The following is a 20,157-nucleotide window of genomic DNA, read 5'->3' on the forward strand; positions in this document are numbered from 1 at the left end:
ACAGTCGCCGAGGAGCGGAATCTGCGGACGAAAACAAAAACGCTTCGAAAACGCAGTCGCCGATACAGAAAGTGCCAGCGTGTGCGTGTGCATATGTGTACGTAGTAGTGGCCAAAGAGAACGGTGAAGAAAAAAAAACCTAACTGTGCAGTGGAAAACGCGCGGCTGATAAAGATTGTGATAATCACATAGAATACAATAAAGAGAAAAGAAACCGCAAGACCAAATTGGTTGAATAATATTTAAGCCAACGCCAGTGCTGCAAAAATCGGGCCGCATTATCATTCAGTGTTGCACATCGCTGCCGCCCCACGCATAATCCAACACTTCCCCCCCGCCCACACCCACACTCGCACTCGGATTTGGATTCCTACGTCTGCATTGTAATATTGCGCTTATTTTCACTCGCGAGGTGAGTCGCAGTCGCATTCTAGTCCATTAGAAAAAGGATTTCCCAATCCAATTGCCCGCTAGCAGCGGGGAACGTGCTCCCGCCTGCGCTGAAACTGTACCATATTGTGGACGAAGCAGAGGAATGGGAATAGAAATGGGCAATGGCATGTGGAGGGTACGGTGAACATTGCCCAAATAGAACGCACAACGCGGTTCAGAACAATAGACGCAAAATCATGACATGTTAAACAAAAAAAATTACTTTAAAAACAATGAACAATTTGTTTATATGTAAACACTTTTTTGGTTATTAAAATGTAAAAAGATCTTAATCGTGTATTTATTTGACCTATCTACCAATTAAAGTGAACATCAATAAGACATACAGCGCTGTTCAAAATAATAGAACCACGAATAATATAAATTTGTTCTCCACAAATATTCTTATACTAGTAAAACAGTGAGCACTGGCTAATTAAAACTCAATAAGATGTACTTATTTTCAATTCTGATTCAAGAAATTTAATGATCTATTTTTAATAGGTTTATTTGGTAAGGAAACAATGTAAACAAATGGTGTTTTATAATATTGAGATTAAAAAAATACAGTTTTATTTATAAAAATGGTCCAATTGTTTAGTGGTCAAAGTTCGGACACAATAAGAATTAATTAATTTTTTGGATTGTTAAATTGAAGGTTTTTTTTGTCTGAAAACTCAGTTTATGTAGATAAGAACGTTTTACTTGCTTTAAAAAGAAAATGCATTCAGTGTAAAAGTGCATACATTTATTCTAACTAGTAATTTACTAAAACTATTTACAAAAATTTTAACTATTAAAAAAATTAAATATTTTATTTTCACATTCGTAGTACCTGTTATCGATTTCTGCAGAAAGTTCCTACTGAAAAAGTTGTCAATAAGTATTTTTATTTCAAGAGGAAAATAATATCTAACTGTTGATATTTGAGAACAATTCTTGGCGGTTTGGCTAGGAATAGTACTATGTGATGAATGTACGTTCCGTTGACCTATTTATCTGCTGCAATAAAAACTCTCTTTTACTTTCAGCTTAACAATGCGACACGATCACCAATTGAACATTTTTGTTTTTTTTGTTAATTGTTAAATTTTCCTTTGACTACGTGAAAAGTACGTAGAGAAAAACAAAAAACTTGGGATCTTGGAGACGGAAAAACGCAAAGAATTCAGCCATGAGTCGCCTGCAGAAGCAGCATTACGAGATCTTGAGCAGCGGTCCAAGTAAGTCGCGTCGCAAGAAGCAGCCCAATCCCCGTGAATTGGCGTCACCGACCTTTGAGGAGCAGGATCAGGTGGTCCAGACTCAACTGAACGGTCATCTCATGGCCAATGGCAATGGCAAGAAGCGGAAGAATAGTAAATCCGAAGCGTTGACCAACGGCAAGAAGTCCAGACCGAATCCCGAGGGTTCTGGTTCGGGATGTGGCAAAACCTTGGCCTATAACAACAATAATAATAACAATAACAGCATCAGTGCCACCAATGGTCAGTACAACAAGACCAGCAATAAGACGACATCAACATCTGGAAGGGACTACAATTATCGGGAGACCATATCGCCGCCAACACCTCCGTCTCCGCCATCCACAAATGTGGCGGAAATTGTTTGCATCTCGGATGCGGAGAGCGACGAGGAACGCGATCCGGAGCGGGACTACTACGACCACGATACGGAGGAGGAGGAGCCGAACGGCATAGGGATCGATGAGTCCCTCGTCAGCAAGTCGAAGACCAGCAAGTCCAACAATGCAGCTGCAGCGGCGGCGGCTGCAGCAGCGGCAGCAGCAGCATCGCTGGCCGCCACATCGACCACGGCCTCCTACGCCATGCCCACCAGCAATAGTACGCCCCTGGATCTGGACAATGAGGCGCATCAGAGAGACCTGGAGACGGTCACCGATCTGCGATCCTATGGTGAGTCATTCAAAAACGGGGGTGTTCCTCTTGAGAGTAAAAAAACCAAGAAAAACTGCACTTGAAATAAAAGATAGGTAGTTAAATAGGTTACGATATGTATTTTCAAACTATCAAAGAATAATTCTGAATGCGATGACCCTATCAATTGATAAACATAATTTATATAAGATATTGTACTTTATATTCTTCTAACTAAAGACCTTAATTTCAAGGATTAATGTATAATATTAGAAATAGTAATAACCTATGGTTATCAAACTAAGTAGTTGGTGTAACAAGGGGCGTAAGAATAATTGAAATACCAAAAAGACTGCACTTGAAATAAAAGATAGATAGTTAAATAAATAATGTATCTTCAAACTAGCAGAGAGTAATTTAGAATACGATGACCCTATCAATTGATAAACATAATTTATATAACAAATTGTACTTCATATTCTTCTAACAAAATACCTTAATTTCAAGGATTAATGTATAATATTAGAAATAGTAATAACCTATGGTTATCAAACCAAATAGTTGTTATACCAAGGGGCTGAAGAATAATTGATAACTTTAGCCGGGGATGTCCCAAGGTTTTGATTAAGAAGGAGGCGGAGTGGCTGGCACTTGGTCAATGCCAGATGGAGTGCCGTCTCTGGCGTCCTTTGTAAAAGTGGAGCACATGCATTCAACCTTGACACGATTACCCAGAAAACTCAACCCGGCTTTGTTCGGTCTTCGGGCCAAATCCAAAACTACTGACCTCCCCTCAATTCACCCAACCTCCCCGCCTTCGTACTCACCTCTCACCACACTATATACATCAAGCAGACACAATACCCACCACCCAAAAGACTCATTTGATAACTGTGGAACAAAATCCTGTTTTATTGGAACAACTTGGTAGCTAAGTGTTAGATTTAACACATTTCTAGTGATTTTTTAAGAGAATTATTACTACGGAAAGGGATTTTTGTGAAAAATAAAGAATTTGAGAATTCATTTCTTACACAAGTTCAAGAAATATATTTTCTTGTTAGTCGAAAATATTTTATTTGAAGGCTATAAGTACAATAATTAATTTTTATAACTGGTAATTTTTTATTAATTGATAGTTTTTAAAACTGTCTTTTTGTTTTTGTTTTGAAGAAACCAGGAAACTTTCACGATTAGTTAATCAACTATAACATTTTTCAAAATATGGTTTCTTTTCGACCCACTGTACGACTTTTCCACATCGGCGTGCAGTCGTGACCATGTCCGTACGTACTTACGTACATACTTTTGTATGTGCATCGCTGTTTGTGCGCGTTTGCTGTATTCACAAACATGCTTGTTTGCATAAACGGTTGGTTGTTGTTTGTAGGCAATTTATTTACTTGAACTTGACAATGCAACTCGCCGAACATCGAGCATAGATACGTGTGCAGTATATTCATAGATGGAGGAACGAGTTAGCCTCTGGGATAATTGCCTGCAAATTGATAGGTGAGCTGTGTTTGTTGTTTGCTGTTTAATTATCACAAGAACATCGTCACGGCAACGGGGCAGTGTCACATGTGTTATCGTAGCCTCTCCCTTTTGTAAAATAATAATGTAATGTCATATACGATAATCAAATTTATGATAAACGCTTTTACAAATGGGTAATATTGGAAACATTTCTCATATTTTTATTTAAACATTTCTCAGGCGACAACTTGCACTTGGCACTGAGAAGTAAGAACAGAAAAACAAAAATTTTGCTATCAGAACATTCTCCACTTGTTGCGGTTTTGTATTATTCATATGCTTTTGGGTTGCGTTCATTAAACTTTGCCTAGTCACAGGCGAGAAATACATTTTTTGTGCGGCTTTTCGGTTTAAGAACCTGGCAAGAGAATATAATGCATATCAAGGCCAATTCATTTGCTCGACGTCACAAGCGTCCAAACAGGTCGATTTAAAAATACATAAGAAAAACTCACACTTGCCTTAAATAATGTTCAACATGTGTCATTCATTGATATACACAAAATTTGAACCTTTTAAAAAAGTTATTATGACATTAAATATAATAGAAAACTCTGATTTATAACTTAACGCATGGAATTTCCATAATATAAATTGTTATAAAATTGGCAAAAGCTTATCGGGGGATTTCACTGAAAATATTTTTGGGAATTTTTTATAAACATTTAGTTACTTTTGCCTTATCAACGATTTTAAACCTAATTTATGATTAAACATAAACATTGTGATTAAGTAGTTTCATGAACTTCAGATAACCTTATTGGTCAGAGACTTAATAGACATATTTAATACTTTTGTTTAAAAAAACTTAAATTAAATTTAAAAAAAATGTTATCGAATTTGAAAAACTTAAACAGAACCACCTTTAAGGTATGACTGTTTGATTAAAAGATATTAAATGATAAAGAAACACTAGTTAGTTGGGCTTAAACTTCGGAGATTATGGAACTTGCAAATTTTTATTTGGATGCAAGGAATAAATAATTCAGAACTAATAAGATTACCGCCACCCTCCCAAGTAAGAATTTCCCCTAGACAGGTAACCAGTTTTTACACCTTTCTTTCCAGTTTTTCCTTGTTGAATCAATAATTCCGGCAAAAAGTTGCCTTCCATAATTCGCCACCCACTCGAAGTCCTGGGTTCGTTGCACCCATTCAAGAATTTCGGCACGCGTCATCCCGTGCGTTGCTGGTGTTTAGCGTAAATTACATTTACTTGCTGTTAGCAACTTGTATTTTCAAATAACAGAACAGGTTCGGTCGAGTAACTCAAAACCATTAACCCCTTGCGAAGTTTGTGTCAATGTTTCTTGATTTCACAACAACTGGTAATTTTGATGGCTCCGTTGCACGAGGGTTGAATGCACGCCGATAGATTGAAATAATGGTGAAATAATGTTGAACCAAAGATTACAGATACATTCTTTTGCTGCATTGAACTTTGCAAAATGTCCTTTGGAGTTCAAGGGCAATTCCCCAAGCCGCATGGGTAGGATTAATTTGTTATACATAGTAGAGGCTAAAGTTCACATTTATATTCGTCACATACTCAGACTTTTTGGAATGGGATGAAGTTGGGTTAAAATGGGTTCGACTGACTCATTGCCAAAAGCGGAGGATGGTATTTGCCTACACAAATTAGTCACTTGGGGACGTTTTATGTAATGGTCGACCCAAATTGTAGTACAGTGGTCACTGCGGAATTATGGGCTTTTCGATTATCAAATTGAATTGCCTTTCAGGTGAAGGCTGTCTGCAAGTCTATTGATTCTGAAAGTATTTAATTGCCATTTCGAAAGGTAAAACTTTCAATCACGTCTCCTTTTAATGGTAAAAGTTGTTCAATATCTTAATAATGGAGTTTAAGTTATAGATTAAAATTAAATTGATCCATTTTATTAGATTTTTATTATTATTATTATTTATTGTTTCGGCTTCCTAACGCTACAAGTTGCATAACTTATAAATTACAGCGCTAGTCACAACGGATAATCAATTTTATATTCGAACAATATTGGTTCGATTTGTTAGATTTTTTACTTGAGGTAAACTTTACATAAGAGAAAGGAAAAGGTTTTTTGTAATCGCCATAAATTTAATGTTGTTCCCTGATTTTCTCAAACATTTTCTACTTTCATTAAGCGAAGTCTTACTGTGGCTCCTGTAAATCCTTCAAATTTCGTCTGGGTCGTGTAATAATCGTAAACTGTGCAATCTCGTGGCCCAGACATTCGGGCCAATGAACCGCTATGGACTAGGGCATATGACACCTAAGAAGCCTAAAATATATGTAAAAGTGCAGAGAAATTCTCTCTTTCCCCTAAATCAGAAAAGTTCTTTGCCTTGTCCTTGGTTTCTGGATGCGGTCAACTTTGTTTCTGTTAACCCAGCATCCCTATAGAATTTCCAACTGCCCATTATCATATTCCCACTTCATACATATCTCGAATAGCAAATTTCCACTTGCTTGCTTTCGCCTCAAGAAACGGAATCAAGTGTCTGGCACGTGCTGCGCTGGCGATAAAAATAAAATGTGATAATTCGTCTCACATGTGTCAAGTAAAACAATGCAAACAACTATTTTTATCACCCCCACCAATACTTTACACTTTTCTGTACGTACGACTACACTTATTCTGGCACTCTCTTTCATTATCGTCTTTCCTAGAAGTCAGAAATAACTTGGTTTGCAGTGGCAAATTGATTAGTTTCAAGTGCAATTTGTAAATATATTATACCTACATTTTGTATTTGTATTGATTACAATGCTAATATGTGTTTTTCGTTTCGCTTTCCACAGTCAAATTGTACAGTGATGAGGCCGTGAGTCTGAATGACTTCAAAATAATACGCGTTCTTGGTACAGGTGGTAAGTACAAGTTTTATTGACTTTTGTATTGAATACATTTTTTACTATTTGTTCGTTTATTTAATTATTTCCATAGCTTATGGACGGGTTTTCCTCGTTCGCAAGCTGACTAGACACGATGCCGGAAAATTGTATGCAATGAAGGTTCTCAATAAGATAACGGTTGTCCAAAAGCGTAAAACAGCCGAACACACCAAAACGGAGCGAGTGGTAAGTGGGGAATACAAATAGGGTCAAAAAAATCGTATATTTAACGGTACAAAACTCAATCCTTATCTCAAAGTGGTTTAAAAATTTTGTTTTTACAAAAGTGGTTTGTGGTTTTGAAATATAAATTATCCAATTATTATGTAGAAACCATAAATCCTATAAATATACGAAAATTATCAGAGATAAGATATGATAGTCGGTTCTGCAATTGCGACCTCTACTGTAAACCCAAGAAACCCTTTTAATCATTTTTGAACAAGCAAAACGACGGCAAAGCAAACGTGTTTAATCAACTTTTTTTTTGGTAGCTCTTTTGCTTTTCGTTTACCGCTACCTTTTACCGTGCTGCGTGATGTTTTTGCAATCGCTCCGCTTCCAGACTTCTTTTACTTTGGATTCCTCTTCACTTTAATGACGACAATAAAGTGCAGCTTATTGAAATTAAACCCGTCGAGCGATTTGACAACCTTCAAAGTCGCACGTACAGTTTCCAGTAGCGAATCGGATGAAAAGTAAAAGAAGAAGCCAGTAAGCGGAAAAGCATAAGAAGGACAGTCGGGGGAGGGAGGGAGAGAAAGGTTCTTGTGACCCACATAGCGACTTGTTCTTGTTGCACCGGCAAAAAGCTAACTGAGAGTCCAAAGAGAGGATACAGGTGTACACTGAAAAAATATAATAGGAAAATACAAAAGGTATTCACACTGTGGTTGGAGTTTCGGTATAATCGTCAGCACCATACCAAATTAATTAAAATATCTTAAAGTGTGTTGATTAATTAAAGATCACATATTTATAATCCTACTTACATACATATATATAATTTCTTATCATATTTTTTCTTGTGTAGGAAATCGGGAGAGCTGGAGAGAGCTTCCTGCTCAGATCAATAGTGGAAGTTGTTGTTGCTGCTGCCTAGTGCAACCGGTTTTTCGGTTTTTTCCACTCTCTTCGGCAACGACTCTCTCGTAGTAAATCAATGAAAATAGAAATGGAAGAGGGAGAAACAACAAAATGCGTTTAATAACTGCAAACAGGTGTAGGCGTAAAAACGGCAGATAACTTAAACAAATTTACAATTGGGCGCCCTGCTTTCAGGTTGTTTTCATGCGCTATTTTCGTGTATCTCTTTACCCTTTTCTCCTTCCCGCCGCCCACTTGACTTTTTCAAGGTACTATACCTGTGCTACTAACCTAGTTATCAAACATCGCCGGCTATCTGCGATTCGACAAGTCTATATTTCGCCTCGCGGCGGCCAAAATAGAAAGGAATTACAAGTGCCGGTGAAAAAAAAGGTCATAATGATTTTTGTAATTATATTTATGACATTTTAGTTATTTTAACGAAGTTATTATATTTTTATACATTTATTTCCTTGTAATTAAATTTTTAATTTATTTTTGAGTGGAATATTCTAAGATTTAAATCAATCTTGAATACTCTAGAAACTCTCTTCAATTTATAAATTCTAAAAATAACATTTATATTTTATATTCTAATGTATTATTATTCTGACCCCAACTGTTAATAAAAACGAACAAGAAATGTGAAAGTTTTTATCTGAAAGAGAAGACCGAAAGACGAATTTATTTCATTAATTAATTTTCAAAGTACCTGATTTCACTTTTCCTCTAGCATGTTTTTCCTCTCCATCGTTCTTCCGTGGAATATCAATTATAAACGTCAGAAACAACAACTAATTGGCGAATCCATACTTACAAATGTACTTATGCGGACATACATTCAGGCCGTGTTTGTGTAAACAAAGCTTAAAAAAACGAAGATTTGTGATAAGCGAGTAAACGAAATCAGCGGCAAAAAGGGGGCTTGAAAATGTCGATAAGGGGCGATTATAGTGGATAACACGTATTATCAATGTTTGCTATAGACACCTTCTGATAAACTGATAAATATAGGGCAACAAAAGACGAGCTGTAATGTCAATCAAATAAAAACACCTCTTAACGAGGTAAAAAACTAGTGACGACCGCACCTTCAACATACAAAAGTTCTGATATCAACATTTGTGACGAAAAATTATTACACTCGTCATTAAATAGACTTTCTAATATTTTCTCATTCGGCCCGCCCTAGCAAACTATTCCAGCCTTTTTCCCTTTACAGGCATTTTCTATTGCAGCGTGACGAATGAGAAAAGATTAGAAAGTCTATTTAATGACGAGTGTAATAATTTTTCGTCACAAATGTTGATATCAGAACTTTTGTATGTTGAAGGTGCGGTCGTCACTAGTTTTTTACCTCGTTAAGAGGTGTTTTTATTTGATATCAGAAGTTTTTGTTTGTTTACATTTGCTCTCATAGGAGCTAATATATACATTTAAATTTAAATTGGTCAATCATAATTTTTAAACTATTGTATTTTAACAAATTAAGTTAAAAAGGCGTTGAAGTATTTCAAAATACCTTTTAAACAAGGTATAGCACATGTCTGTACCTTTAGTAGTATAGAACTTACAAACTAACGAAATTTAGCTATTTTTAGCTTTTTCCCGCTAAAGTAGCGGCTTTTTCCAAAAGTCGTAGAACAAAAGATTCCTATATGGAACTCTTAAGTGCAAATTTACAGATTCCATGACCCTAAAATACAGTTCGGATACCCTCCCACAAAATTCAATACTCAGGGAGCGTTAATTGTTCGAGCTGGCAAAAGTGGCTATTTTCGTATAAAAATAACTTTTAAACGTGACTTTTTACAGTAATGTGTTATATACCAAAATTTAAGGAATCTCAAGGGCTATACAGTTTAAAGTTTTCAAGAAAATCGTTAGAGCCGTTTTTGAGAAAAATAAAAAAAAGCTAAAAAAAAAGTTTTAAAAAATTGTCTTTTGTTCATATCTTTTTTATTATTACATTTACACAAATTGCATATAGAAGGCGTTTATAGCATTTAAAAATACCTTTCAAACAAGATGCAGCACAAGTCTGTAGCTTTAGTAGTATAGAAGTTACGGTTTTCCGAATTTTAGCTATTTATAGCTGTTTTCCCGCTAAACTAGCGAGTTTTTCCAAAAGTGGTAGAACAAAAGTTTTTTATATCGATGGGATGAACGTCATATTAAATTTTCAAAACTTAAGAAACATGTTTTGGACAAACTGACAAACTGACAAACTGACAAACAGAATTAAATTTTCATTTTGGGAAGAAGAAGGAAATCTTATTTTGGCTATAACTTTTGAACGGAGCGTCGGATTTTGACAAAAACAACTAAAACATTGCGAGGGGGCATTTATCCCCACCGGCCCCAACAGCTCCAAATTTCGAAATTTTCATTTTTTCACTTTCACCGCTCTCTCTTCCAAGCCAATTGATTTTCTTAAAGTCTTGGTATGCAATCCTTTAAGTTATTGCAATACCTTTCGATTGGTGTATCATTCATTATGATCGGACCATCACACTAGATTTTCATTTCTTCGTGTATATATAGTAGTCGCCTTCGCACACTCTCCTGGTGCGCTTCGTCACTACATGGACTGCCGTCCATAGTGATAGATAATAATAACAATAAACATTGCCCATGCATCATTATTAACCTTTTAAGATCTTAAATTAGGTTTACAAAATTTTAACTAATTTATTTATTTACTTACAGGTACTGGAGGCCGTTCAGCGTAGTCCCTTCCTCGTGAGTCTCCACTACGCCTTTCAGTCGTCCTCGAAGCTTTATCTGGTGCTAGGTGAGATTTGTACAACACACCAAAATCCGAACGAAACTAATTAAAAATCCTTAAATTCCAGACTTTGCCAATGGCGGAGAGCTCTTCACGCATCTCTACCACGCGGAGCACTTCGAGGAGTCCCGGGTGCGGGTGTACATAGCCGAGGTGGTGCTGGCCCTGGAGCAACTGCATCAGCTGGGTATCATTTATCGCGACATTAAGTTGGAGAACATTCTGCTCGATGGCGACGGACACATTGTGCTCTCCGACTTTGGACTGTCGAAGATCCTCACCGCCGAGAATGAGTATCGGGCGCACAGCTTCTGCGGCACCCTGGAGTACATGGCGCCGGAGATCATCCGGACGGGTCCGCCGGGTCACGACAGCGCCGTGGACTGGTGGTCGGTGGGCGTGCTCACCTTTGAACTGCTCACCGGCGGCTCGCCATTCGCCACGTCCGACGGACAGAGCCAGCAGTCGGAGATCTCGCGACGAATCCAGAAGGAGCAGCCACTGATCCCCTCCTCGTTCAGCGCCAACGCGCGAGACTTTGTGCTGAAGATGCTGGAGAAGAATCCAAAGCGGCGTCTGGGCGGTAACCATCGCGACGCCAGCGAAATCAAGGAACACCCCTTCTTCCACGGCATCAACTGGCAGGAGCTGCGCAACAAGCGCCGCAAAGCTCCCTACAAGCCCACCCTCACCTCCGAGGACGATGTGCAGAACTTTAGTGCCGAGTTCACTGACCAGGTGCCCGAAGATCCCGAGTGTGATGCCCCGCCCAGCCGGATCCGGCTCTTCCGGGGCTACACCTATGTGGCGCCGGAGCATTTGGAGCAGATGCGACGGGATAATCATTGTCAGATCCAATACTGTAATCCAGGACTTCAGGTGGGCTAAATTTTAAATTCTATTTCAGGGTTCGGAAAATAGCACACACTGTAAATAACTTGTGTTATTAACATGTTAAATGTCAAAGTGTTTAGTTCAAAAAAGTTATTGACATGTGTGTTAAAAATTGTAGCCTACATATTTTAGAAACATAAATAACACACACTGTAAATAACTTGTGTTATTAACATGTTAAATGTCAAAGTGTTAAGTTCAAAAAAAGTTATTGACATGTGTGTTAAAAATTGTATCCTGCATATTTTAGAAACATAATTAACACACACATGTCATTTGTATTATTTACACGACGTGTGATGTGATTTTTACACAGCGTGTTTTTAACACAATGAGTCTTTGACATTATTGTAAAACTATCTTTTCCCTGACATTGCAGAATATACCCTCACGACCGGATGACCTGGACTTGGGCACCCGCAAGGAGAGTGGAGCCTATGGCACCTGCCACTTTGTGTTGGACAGCTCCTCGGAAATGGTGTTCATGGCCAAGGTCATACCGCTGTCCAAGTTCCGTCCCTCCGAGGTGGACGCTTTGATCTCGTGCGCTCTGGACACGAGCAGCCATAAGAACATCGTGAGCTACCATGGGACGTTTAGGGACAAGTGCGAGACGTGGATCATCATGGAGGTGCTGTGTGGCAAGGAGCTGACCGCCACAATCGGCATGGATGAGGAGTCGTGTCGGGAGATCTTCCTGCAGTTGGTCATGGCCGTTCGACACATACACTCCAAGCACTTTATACACGGTGACCTGAAGCCGGAGAATGTGATGTTTGTGAGCCGGGAGGATAAGTCAATCAAGGTGGTTGACTTTGGCAATGCCTGGTAAGTTGAATTGACTTTAATTCGTTTTTATTCCTTTACTAATCTCATTCGTTTTCCCTCCCAAATAGTTACAATAATCGTTTCCAGAGCTGGAAGGACAAGCCGCGCTATACGCTCGACTATGCTCCGCCGGAAATGCTCGCTGATGCGAATCTCGTCACCTATTCACCTGCAGTGGATATCTACGGTCTGGGGGCCACGCTGTACACCATGCTGGTGGGTCATCAGCCGTACAGGCAGAACGTGGACGATGTGGAGCACAACGCCGCCGCCCATCACGAGCTGCGCAAGCGTATGCGTCGGGAGACGTTTAACCAGCGCTCGAAGCGTTGGCTAAACGCCAGTCCTGCCTTCCGGCATTTGGTTGGATGGTGTCTGCAGCGAGATCCTGCCGACAGGCCCTCATTGTCTGACATCCTCGACAGCGAGTGGCTGCAGTATGGTACCAATGATCCGGATGTTGACATAATTGTACCACCCGAACAGCAGGTGGTTGTGGACCTCAGCGAGGACACTATGGAGCAGCCGACGTCAGGTATGTTAGACCAGGAGCAGGAACAGCCAGAGCCAGAATCCACGTTCGAGAAGTCGGCGGAGGATGAGGGCGTTATCCTTGTTAGCGAGCCCACGGATGCACCTAGTTTAACTGCGGCAGTTGCTCCTCCTGCTTCCGATGACGAAGATATGTTGGTGCACGAACGATTTGATCCGGCCTTCGAGGTGCAAACGGAATTCTACGGTTTCGACGAGGATGCGCCGCCCCTGCGTCTTCCAGCGGAGTACTATGCCGAATTGCCTCTGCCTCAAGAGGAGGATCAGCATCATATGCCACCACCACCACCTCCGGCTCGTCTTGAATCGGAAGCGACTAACCGAAGGCCCCGAACTCGCCAGCAGCGTCGCACTGAGAGCCAGCTGTTACATCCGGTCACCGCTGCGCCACCGGAGGACAGCAAGGCTTCGCTGCGCCTGCTGATGCAACAGCTTCCGCCGCCAGCTGACATTGTCGTCGCACGCCTGCCCAAGAGAACTCAGCGCGTCGTACGCACATTGCCGCCGTCTTTCGGAACGACCAAGCGAGAGGAAAATTTCTATGGATTCAGCAAGACGGCCAACACGTGGCGTAAGACAAGAGCCAGCTGGCGGCACTTCTGCCTGCTCATCAACGGTGTGCAGCAGGTGCTCAAGATACGGTTCAAGAAAACGCGGCGCGTCTACTGTTTGCCCAACATAAAGCTGGAAAAGGTGGACCATGCGTACGAGAAGCCGCTGACCTTCCCGAGGCCCAAGGCGCAGCTGAAGCGCGCGAAGAAGGAGCCCAAGGTGCCGCGGCCACCGACGCGAGTGCAGCCGGAGAGGGCGCGGGCGCTGCGACAAATGTATCAGTTCCAATGACATGAGGATGACGAGGATGATGTGGAGGTGGTAGAGATCAAGGACGAGCCGCTGGACGATGGGGAGGAGCAACTGCAGGCGGTGCTGCAGTGGGAGGGCGACTTCAGGAGGACACGGATGTACAGCTGACGACGGACGCTGACCGAATGGCCACCCCAGGACAACGACGACCAGACACCGGCCAAAATAGAGGGCCAACCAATCAACCACTAACACACCACTCCTCGCCTCACTAACAGTCGAGAGAGCATGAGTGGAAGGATCCGCAAGACGCACCAAAGATCCTGTCAATAATTATTTTCAATTTTGTTATGCATTAGACTACTAAGTTGAGAACTCATTTTGCCTATCAATTTCAATCAACCACTGAAAACGGAAACCAACTTAACACTTAACATTATAAAAGGAGGGTATACCGCACCGTCCTTATAAGTGTATTCTATATGCAATTTGTTGTGCTAGTTAATTATTTGAATAGCCTAAATGTAAAAAAGTCAGACACAAAAACGGAAACTATACAAAGGCAACTTTTTGCATTGATCTTAGAGCGGTTAAGACACACACACAATAAAAAAATATCGACAACAGAACACAATCATTAATAACATTAGTACGATTTGCAATTAGTTTAGTGCAAAATTATTTTTAAGCCAAACAGTGAGAAAGAAACATATGCAGCCCCCTTATATGTTAAGTTTTACTATATTTTTTATTTTCCTAATGTTGCATTCTCAGTACTATCAACTAACTCAAAATCCTGACCAGCAGCATGTATTGCCGACCGCAATCGGAATTAACTAATCCATTTAATCCCGATTGCGCTCGGCAATGTTTCCTAATTGCATTAAATCATTTCAGTTAAAACTAAAGGAAAAAAGAAGCAACGCCCGAAGATCCATTTCCACATGAAACTGCGAAGTTCTTCTTTGAGGCCTAGCCAAAAACAATGCGTTTTTTGCCCACGAAAACTGATCAAGAATCGCAAATAGTCGTAGAGTTGTTGATGGCAAACCAACTCTTTATTGTTTTGTTAAGTATTTTTTGATTGTTTATTTTAATTAATTTAATTTGCCGAAAACCTGTAACTAAGTAAGTTAAAGCAATGGAAATCGATGAAATCTAAATAAAATTTAAAGAATTACATTATTGTAAACTCGCTTGATTTGTATACTTTTATTGTGTATTCTTTTAATGCTTTTGACGCACCCACATTAACCCTCCGTTGACAAAAACTTGAAAAAAAGAAAACCTATTCACATATCGAACTGTGTAAATTGCCGTAGAGTCGATAAAAATGGTGTAAATTTTAGTATAAAACAAATAACATTTATATTAAAGTTGCCTTTTAACAAGTTGCCTTAGAACACACACAAATGTAAAACCCAAACAACTCCAAGAAGTCGCAATACGAAAAGTTAAACAAACCTACATTTTATAAGCGAAACGGTAACCAGAATTAAGGAACCATTTGGCATGAGTTTTTATAGACGCGATAATTGGCAATTTGTCGTAGTTTAAGAACTATTTGGAACTATTCTGCCCAATCTACCTACAGAGGACGCAACAACCAATAAGCAACAACCAATGGGGGACAACTAGTTGAATATAAGAATAAAGCAATCAAATCGTATGGAACTCGATTTTTACAGTTCGGCCAAAGCGTTATACGGATTACGGATAGTTATGTTAACCAAACACAATCGAAAGAAAGATCAATTGAGGGTACACAGATGAATTTGAAACAAGTTGCTAGCGATTAAGTCACCAAAGTCTGTAAATAAAACCAATATCAAAATGCAGTTAAAATAAAGCATTTCAAATGATAACTTATTAAGAAGTGAATTTAATCTTGCGATTCTGTATTTACACAGCTAGCCACTTAAATAGGATAGGGATAAAGTTTAGTGTTTCCGCTTTTTGCCCGCTTTCTGTGGTTTGCCGGCAAACTTCTTGCCCATGTAGGTTTTCGTGTTCGATCGCCGGTTCTCCTCCCATTTCAATTGCTTGTCGGAGGATTTGTCCTTGTTGAAGACGGCATTGCTGGTTCCCTGACCCTTCACCTTGGCCGTTTCCTCCAGCAGCGAAGAGAAGTCATCGGCGGCAGCAAACAAGGAGGACATGTCTGAAAGAAACCAATATTAGATATTGCAGAATGAAATCCCCAATTGATAACTTACCATGACTTTGTTTGAGTGTTTTGGCAAAGCTTCGTCCTCCCACCATTTCGGCATCCTTTCGGGATTTCTTGGACCTGGGCGGTGCATCTTCATCATCATCATCATCTTCGTCGGGACTCTCGGGAGCATCGCTTGAATCACTGTCATCTGGGCCGGAAATGGAACCCTCATCATCATCATCGTCATCTAGTGGCTCCAAATCAATCGAGCCCGTCTCGTCATCCGACTGATCTTCGCCAGCGCCTTCCATTTCGTCGTCCTCCTCATCTTCTCCCAAATCATCGTCACCCCAGTCGTCATCTATATCGTCCATTTCCTCTTCAGCCTTGTCCACCTGCTTCTTCTTTTTCTTGTCCTTGGACTTGTCCTTCTTCATCTCGCCGCCCAGCTCCTGCAGGAAGTTCAGCTCCTCCTCGTCCTGCTCCTCGTCGACGCCTTCCTTGAACTTCTTGCCAAAGTACCCATCCAAATAGGCCTCGAACTCATCGTCGTCCACCTCGCCCTCCTTTAGATATTCCTCTCCAGCCTCACCATCCTCGCCCTCGTTCGCATCCTCCGACTTCACCTCCTTTTGCTTCTTGTTTTGGGCCACAATCTCCGCCTGGCGACGCTTGTGCTCCAGGAAGTTGAAGATGAACATCTCATCCTCGGTGCAGTTGGACTTGGTCAGCGACTTTACCGGCCTGCCACGTGCCCCGTGAGCCATATAGCGTTTGTGGGCCACCGTAGCACTTTCCGCCGCCTGTGGGGCATCAAGCTTTTTCGGATTCTTGAAGGCGAAACGTTCCAAAAAGTGCGGCAGTCCGAAATCCCTCAGCGGATCGCCGTAGTAATCGATGCGTGATTCTGCAGTATAAAAAGAGGTTAAATAATGATTTAACAAAGAGAGAACTATAGTTGTTGTCCCGACTATCTAATACCCGTCACACGACTAAAGAGAGTGCGAGGGAGATGGATATATAAAATATTTTTGATTGCGCATAACTTTTTAATGAATGGTCCGATTTGAAAAATGTCTTCTACATTTCGATAGGTATAAACATACACAATAAAATTGCATTTATACTTTTCGGAAATCTTTAAAGGTTAGTCGTTAATGGGCGATTGAGGGCGTTAGAGGGGGCGTGGCGCTCGGCTGAAATAAACTTGCGCTGCGTAGGAAGCCCAAGAATATGTGTTTAAAATCTTAACCATCTAGCTTTTGTAGATTCCGAGATCTTAGCATTCATACGGAAGGACAGACGGACGGTTATAAAAAAGGAACCATTAGAATACTCACGGTGAAGGATCTGCTCGGCAAAGACCTGGACAGTGGGATGGTAGTGCTGGCGCAGCAGCAAGAGTTCGTGACGCAGGGCATAGCCAGCGCCTGCAAAGGCGGGCACCCGATGGTAGGGATCGTACTTGCAGGAATCGATATTCCGGACCTTGGTTTCCGTGGCAGCCACGCTGGCATGATGCCAGGAGGAGGCAGTTGACTTGGCACCGTCTTCGGGCTTCTCCTCCGTGCCATCCGCTGCCTCCTCTTTGACATCCTCGTAGACCTCCTCCTCATCGTCGCTGCCAAACTTGTCCAGATCCGCATCGGCAGGTAGAATGACCTTGGCACTTTCATCCACTTCCTCCGAAGCTCCCGTGCCGCCGATGAGCTCACGGCGCATGCGCAACAGCTTGTGGATGACGATCAAACAACCGGCAGCGATGTGCGGAGGAGCGTAGAGAGTGAGCTGCAGGAGCCGCTTGACAAATGCCTGGGCCCGCGCCACATGGCTGTCGATGTGGATGGCACGATGGACAATGTGCAGGAGATGAGCCGCCGTCTTGCTGCCCACATTGATGAGGTTCAAATCCAGCAGCTTCACATACAGAGCGTTGTAGAAACGATCTGATTTCTCGGTTTTAACCGAAACCAGCTGAAGCAGCAATCCTAGAGTCTGTACTGCAACTCTAATGTCCGCCAAGTGGACTAAACGATAGATGGTGTCCTGCATTTCCTTCGTGAGCAACTCGCCATTGCTATCCTTTGCCGGTTGAGCCTCCACAATGGCCTTTTGCAGGCACCGCAGGATGGCCTGCATGGTTCTATTGTTTACGGCTCCCTTTTGGACCAGAACCTTGAAGAGGGCGAAGCAGATGTTGACCAACTTGGTGCAGACTTCGGGCCGGCCGGAGGGTGCGATGCTGGAGAGGAAGCACAGGGCAAAGTGCTGAGCCCGCTCGGAAATGTTGTTGCGGAAAAGCAGCTTCTCCGCCTCCGCAACAATGACGCCGCACATGTTCGGGTGTTTCTGAGCCACTTCGCTTAGATGATGCAACGCCTTGGAGGCAATCTTGGCGATGGGATCGCCCAGCTTGTTCACCAACATGGTCAGCAGTAGCTGCTCCTTTTCGGGAGCAAAGGCCAACAGCCTGGCGGCCGTGACAATGGACGAGTTCTTATTGTGCTCCTGTCCAGTCTGCAAGCCCTGCATTACGTTCTTTAGGAACTCATGGTACTGATCCTTCAATTCGCTCTCGAAATGCCAATAAGCGTAGATGCGTCGCTTCTGTTCGTTGCGCAGCTTCTCGTCCTTCTTCAGCTTCTTCCAATCCGCTCCACGGGTGTGCACCGCCAGGAGTTTTCTGTTGGGCGGCAGGAGCACCTCCTGCCACAGATCAGCGAGCACTGCAATCACATCGTTGCTGGCCTTGTTGGAGATCTTGCAGAAGCCAATCAAAGTGGTGAGGGCCTCCAGGTTGCCCAGGGGATTACTCGTGACCAGCAGGGCGCCGGCATTGGCTCGATCCTTGGCCGTACCCTTGTGCAGAGCGGTTTGCAGCCAGCGGGCATCCGAGGGATTGCCTAAAGAATGGGATTAGATCGTTTATAGTCGCAGTAAACTCCTGAAAACTCCTTTAACCTACGCTTATTAAAAGTGACCTTCTCGGCCTCGAATGAATTCTTGCAGAGATTGTAAAGCTCCAGCTGATCGTTCTCCTTCATGTCCAGCACCTCATCGGTAGATGGATAGTCGGGATGCTAAAAACAAACATTAGATACCTTTTTAGGTTGCTTTTTTCATAGAAACATACCACATGATACCACTTCTTTTGGGACTCCTCCTCTTCGTCCACTTTCGACTGATATTTGTTGTGCTTTTTGGAAAAGGATTGACCCTCCTCCTCATCGCTGTCTCCATCGCTATCTGATACATTTTTTCCAGCTCCATCCTCATCGAACTTGATGCGTTGGGGTTTCTTCTCTCCATCGTCTCCAAACTTAATTTTCTGGGGTTTCTTGACCTGTTCGGAAATTTCAGTTACTTCATCTTCATCCTCAGCGAACTTTATCTTTTGTGGTTTATTCGGGAAATCCGACTTTTGACCATTATGTTTTTGGTGGTTTTTATTAAAAGGTTTTTGAGTTACAGCTTCTCCGTCTTCGCCAAACTTGATTTTCTGTGGCTTTGGACCATTTTGATGGTTTTTGTTGAACGACTTGGGAGCTCCTCGATCATTATTATCGCCGAACTTATTTTTATGTGGTTTTTTATCAGGCTTTTGACCATTATGTTTTTGCTGGTTTCTATTGAAGGGTTTTCCACCCCTGGCTTGTCCATCCTCACCAAAACTGATTTTCTGTGGCCTCTTCACCTGTTCCTTTGCCTGAAACTTTGGTTTATGTGGGTGCTCCTTTTTGTTTTGCTTAACCACAGCCTCGCCGGAGTCGTCAAAGACGATTTTCTTGTTCTTGGACGGCGCCCCGAATTGCACACCATGTGCCACTGCTGCCGGCATGTTTTTATTTAGTTATTAATCAAATAAAAAGCATTAATTAAAATAAACTCCGTTAGAAACAACTTGCACGTGTATTCAAAGATTTGCCATTCACCGGGAAACGCCAGCAACATATGGTTTCCCGCCTATCGGTGGCATTCACTGGGAAAAGTCCAAATTGGTGACGAAGTGCACTATATTTACTTTTGAATTCTTCACTTTTGAAATTAAAAAAAACACTACAAATAAATTATAATTAATTTTAAAATTAAATATATTTAATAAATTGGCTATGTTTTAATTACAGACCACAACCGGTTAGAAAATATCTTTAAAAGTTAATAAATCCGAATCCTTGGTGACACAAAAATCTATTCCAACCAAATACGGTTAGGATTTATGTTAATGTAAGCTTTAGTTCCAACCGAATACAAATCCAAACACCTATTTAAAATAAATAAAACATTTTAATTAGTAACGAAAGTCTTTCCATAT

General features: G+C 41.4%; 2 protein-coding genes across 2 annotated transcripts; one reads left to right on the forward strand and one right to left on the reverse strand.

Annotated features, from left to right (window-relative positions):
- The first annotated feature begins 270 nt into the window (after positions 1 to 270).
- On the forward strand, positions 271 to 14,882 carry JIL-1 (JIL-1 kinase). Its single transcript, XM_017140109.3, has 8 exons — positions 271 to 412; positions 1,464 to 2,348; positions 6,646 to 6,714; positions 6,791 to 6,924; positions 10,534 to 10,618; positions 10,680 to 11,491; positions 11,886 to 12,334; positions 12,403 to 14,882. The coding sequence occupies exons 2-8, from the start codon at positions 1,607 to 1,609 to the stop codon at positions 13,727 to 13,729; spliced, it is 3,618 nt and encodes a 1,205-aa protein (XP_016995598.2). The 5' UTR covers positions 271 to 412; positions 1,464 to 1,606; the 3' UTR covers positions 13,730 to 14,882.
- Positions 14,883 to 15,542: 660 nt separating this feature from the next.
- On the reverse strand, positions 15,543 to 19,793 carry Noc1 (Nucleolar complex protein 1). The gene is made up of 5 exons (XM_017140110.3): positions 18,979 to 19,793; positions 18,811 to 18,925; positions 17,186 to 18,748; positions 15,907 to 16,752; positions 15,543 to 15,851 (listed from the first exon to the last, which is right to left on the reverse strand). The coding sequence occupies exons 1-5, from the start codon at positions 19,681 to 19,683 to the stop codon at positions 15,631 to 15,633; spliced, it is 3,450 nt and encodes a 1,149-aa protein (XP_016995599.2). The 5' UTR covers positions 19,684 to 19,793; the 3' UTR covers positions 15,543 to 15,630.
- Positions 19,794 to 20,157: the final 364 nt, after the last annotated feature.

Source organism: Drosophila takahashii, chromosome 3L, assembly GCF_030179915.1.
Source record: "Drosophila takahashii strain IR98-3 E-12201 chromosome 3L, DtakHiC1v2, whole genome shotgun sequence".
NCBI classification, from domain to species: Eukaryota; Metazoa; Arthropoda; class Insecta; order Diptera; family Drosophilidae; genus Drosophila; species Drosophila takahashii.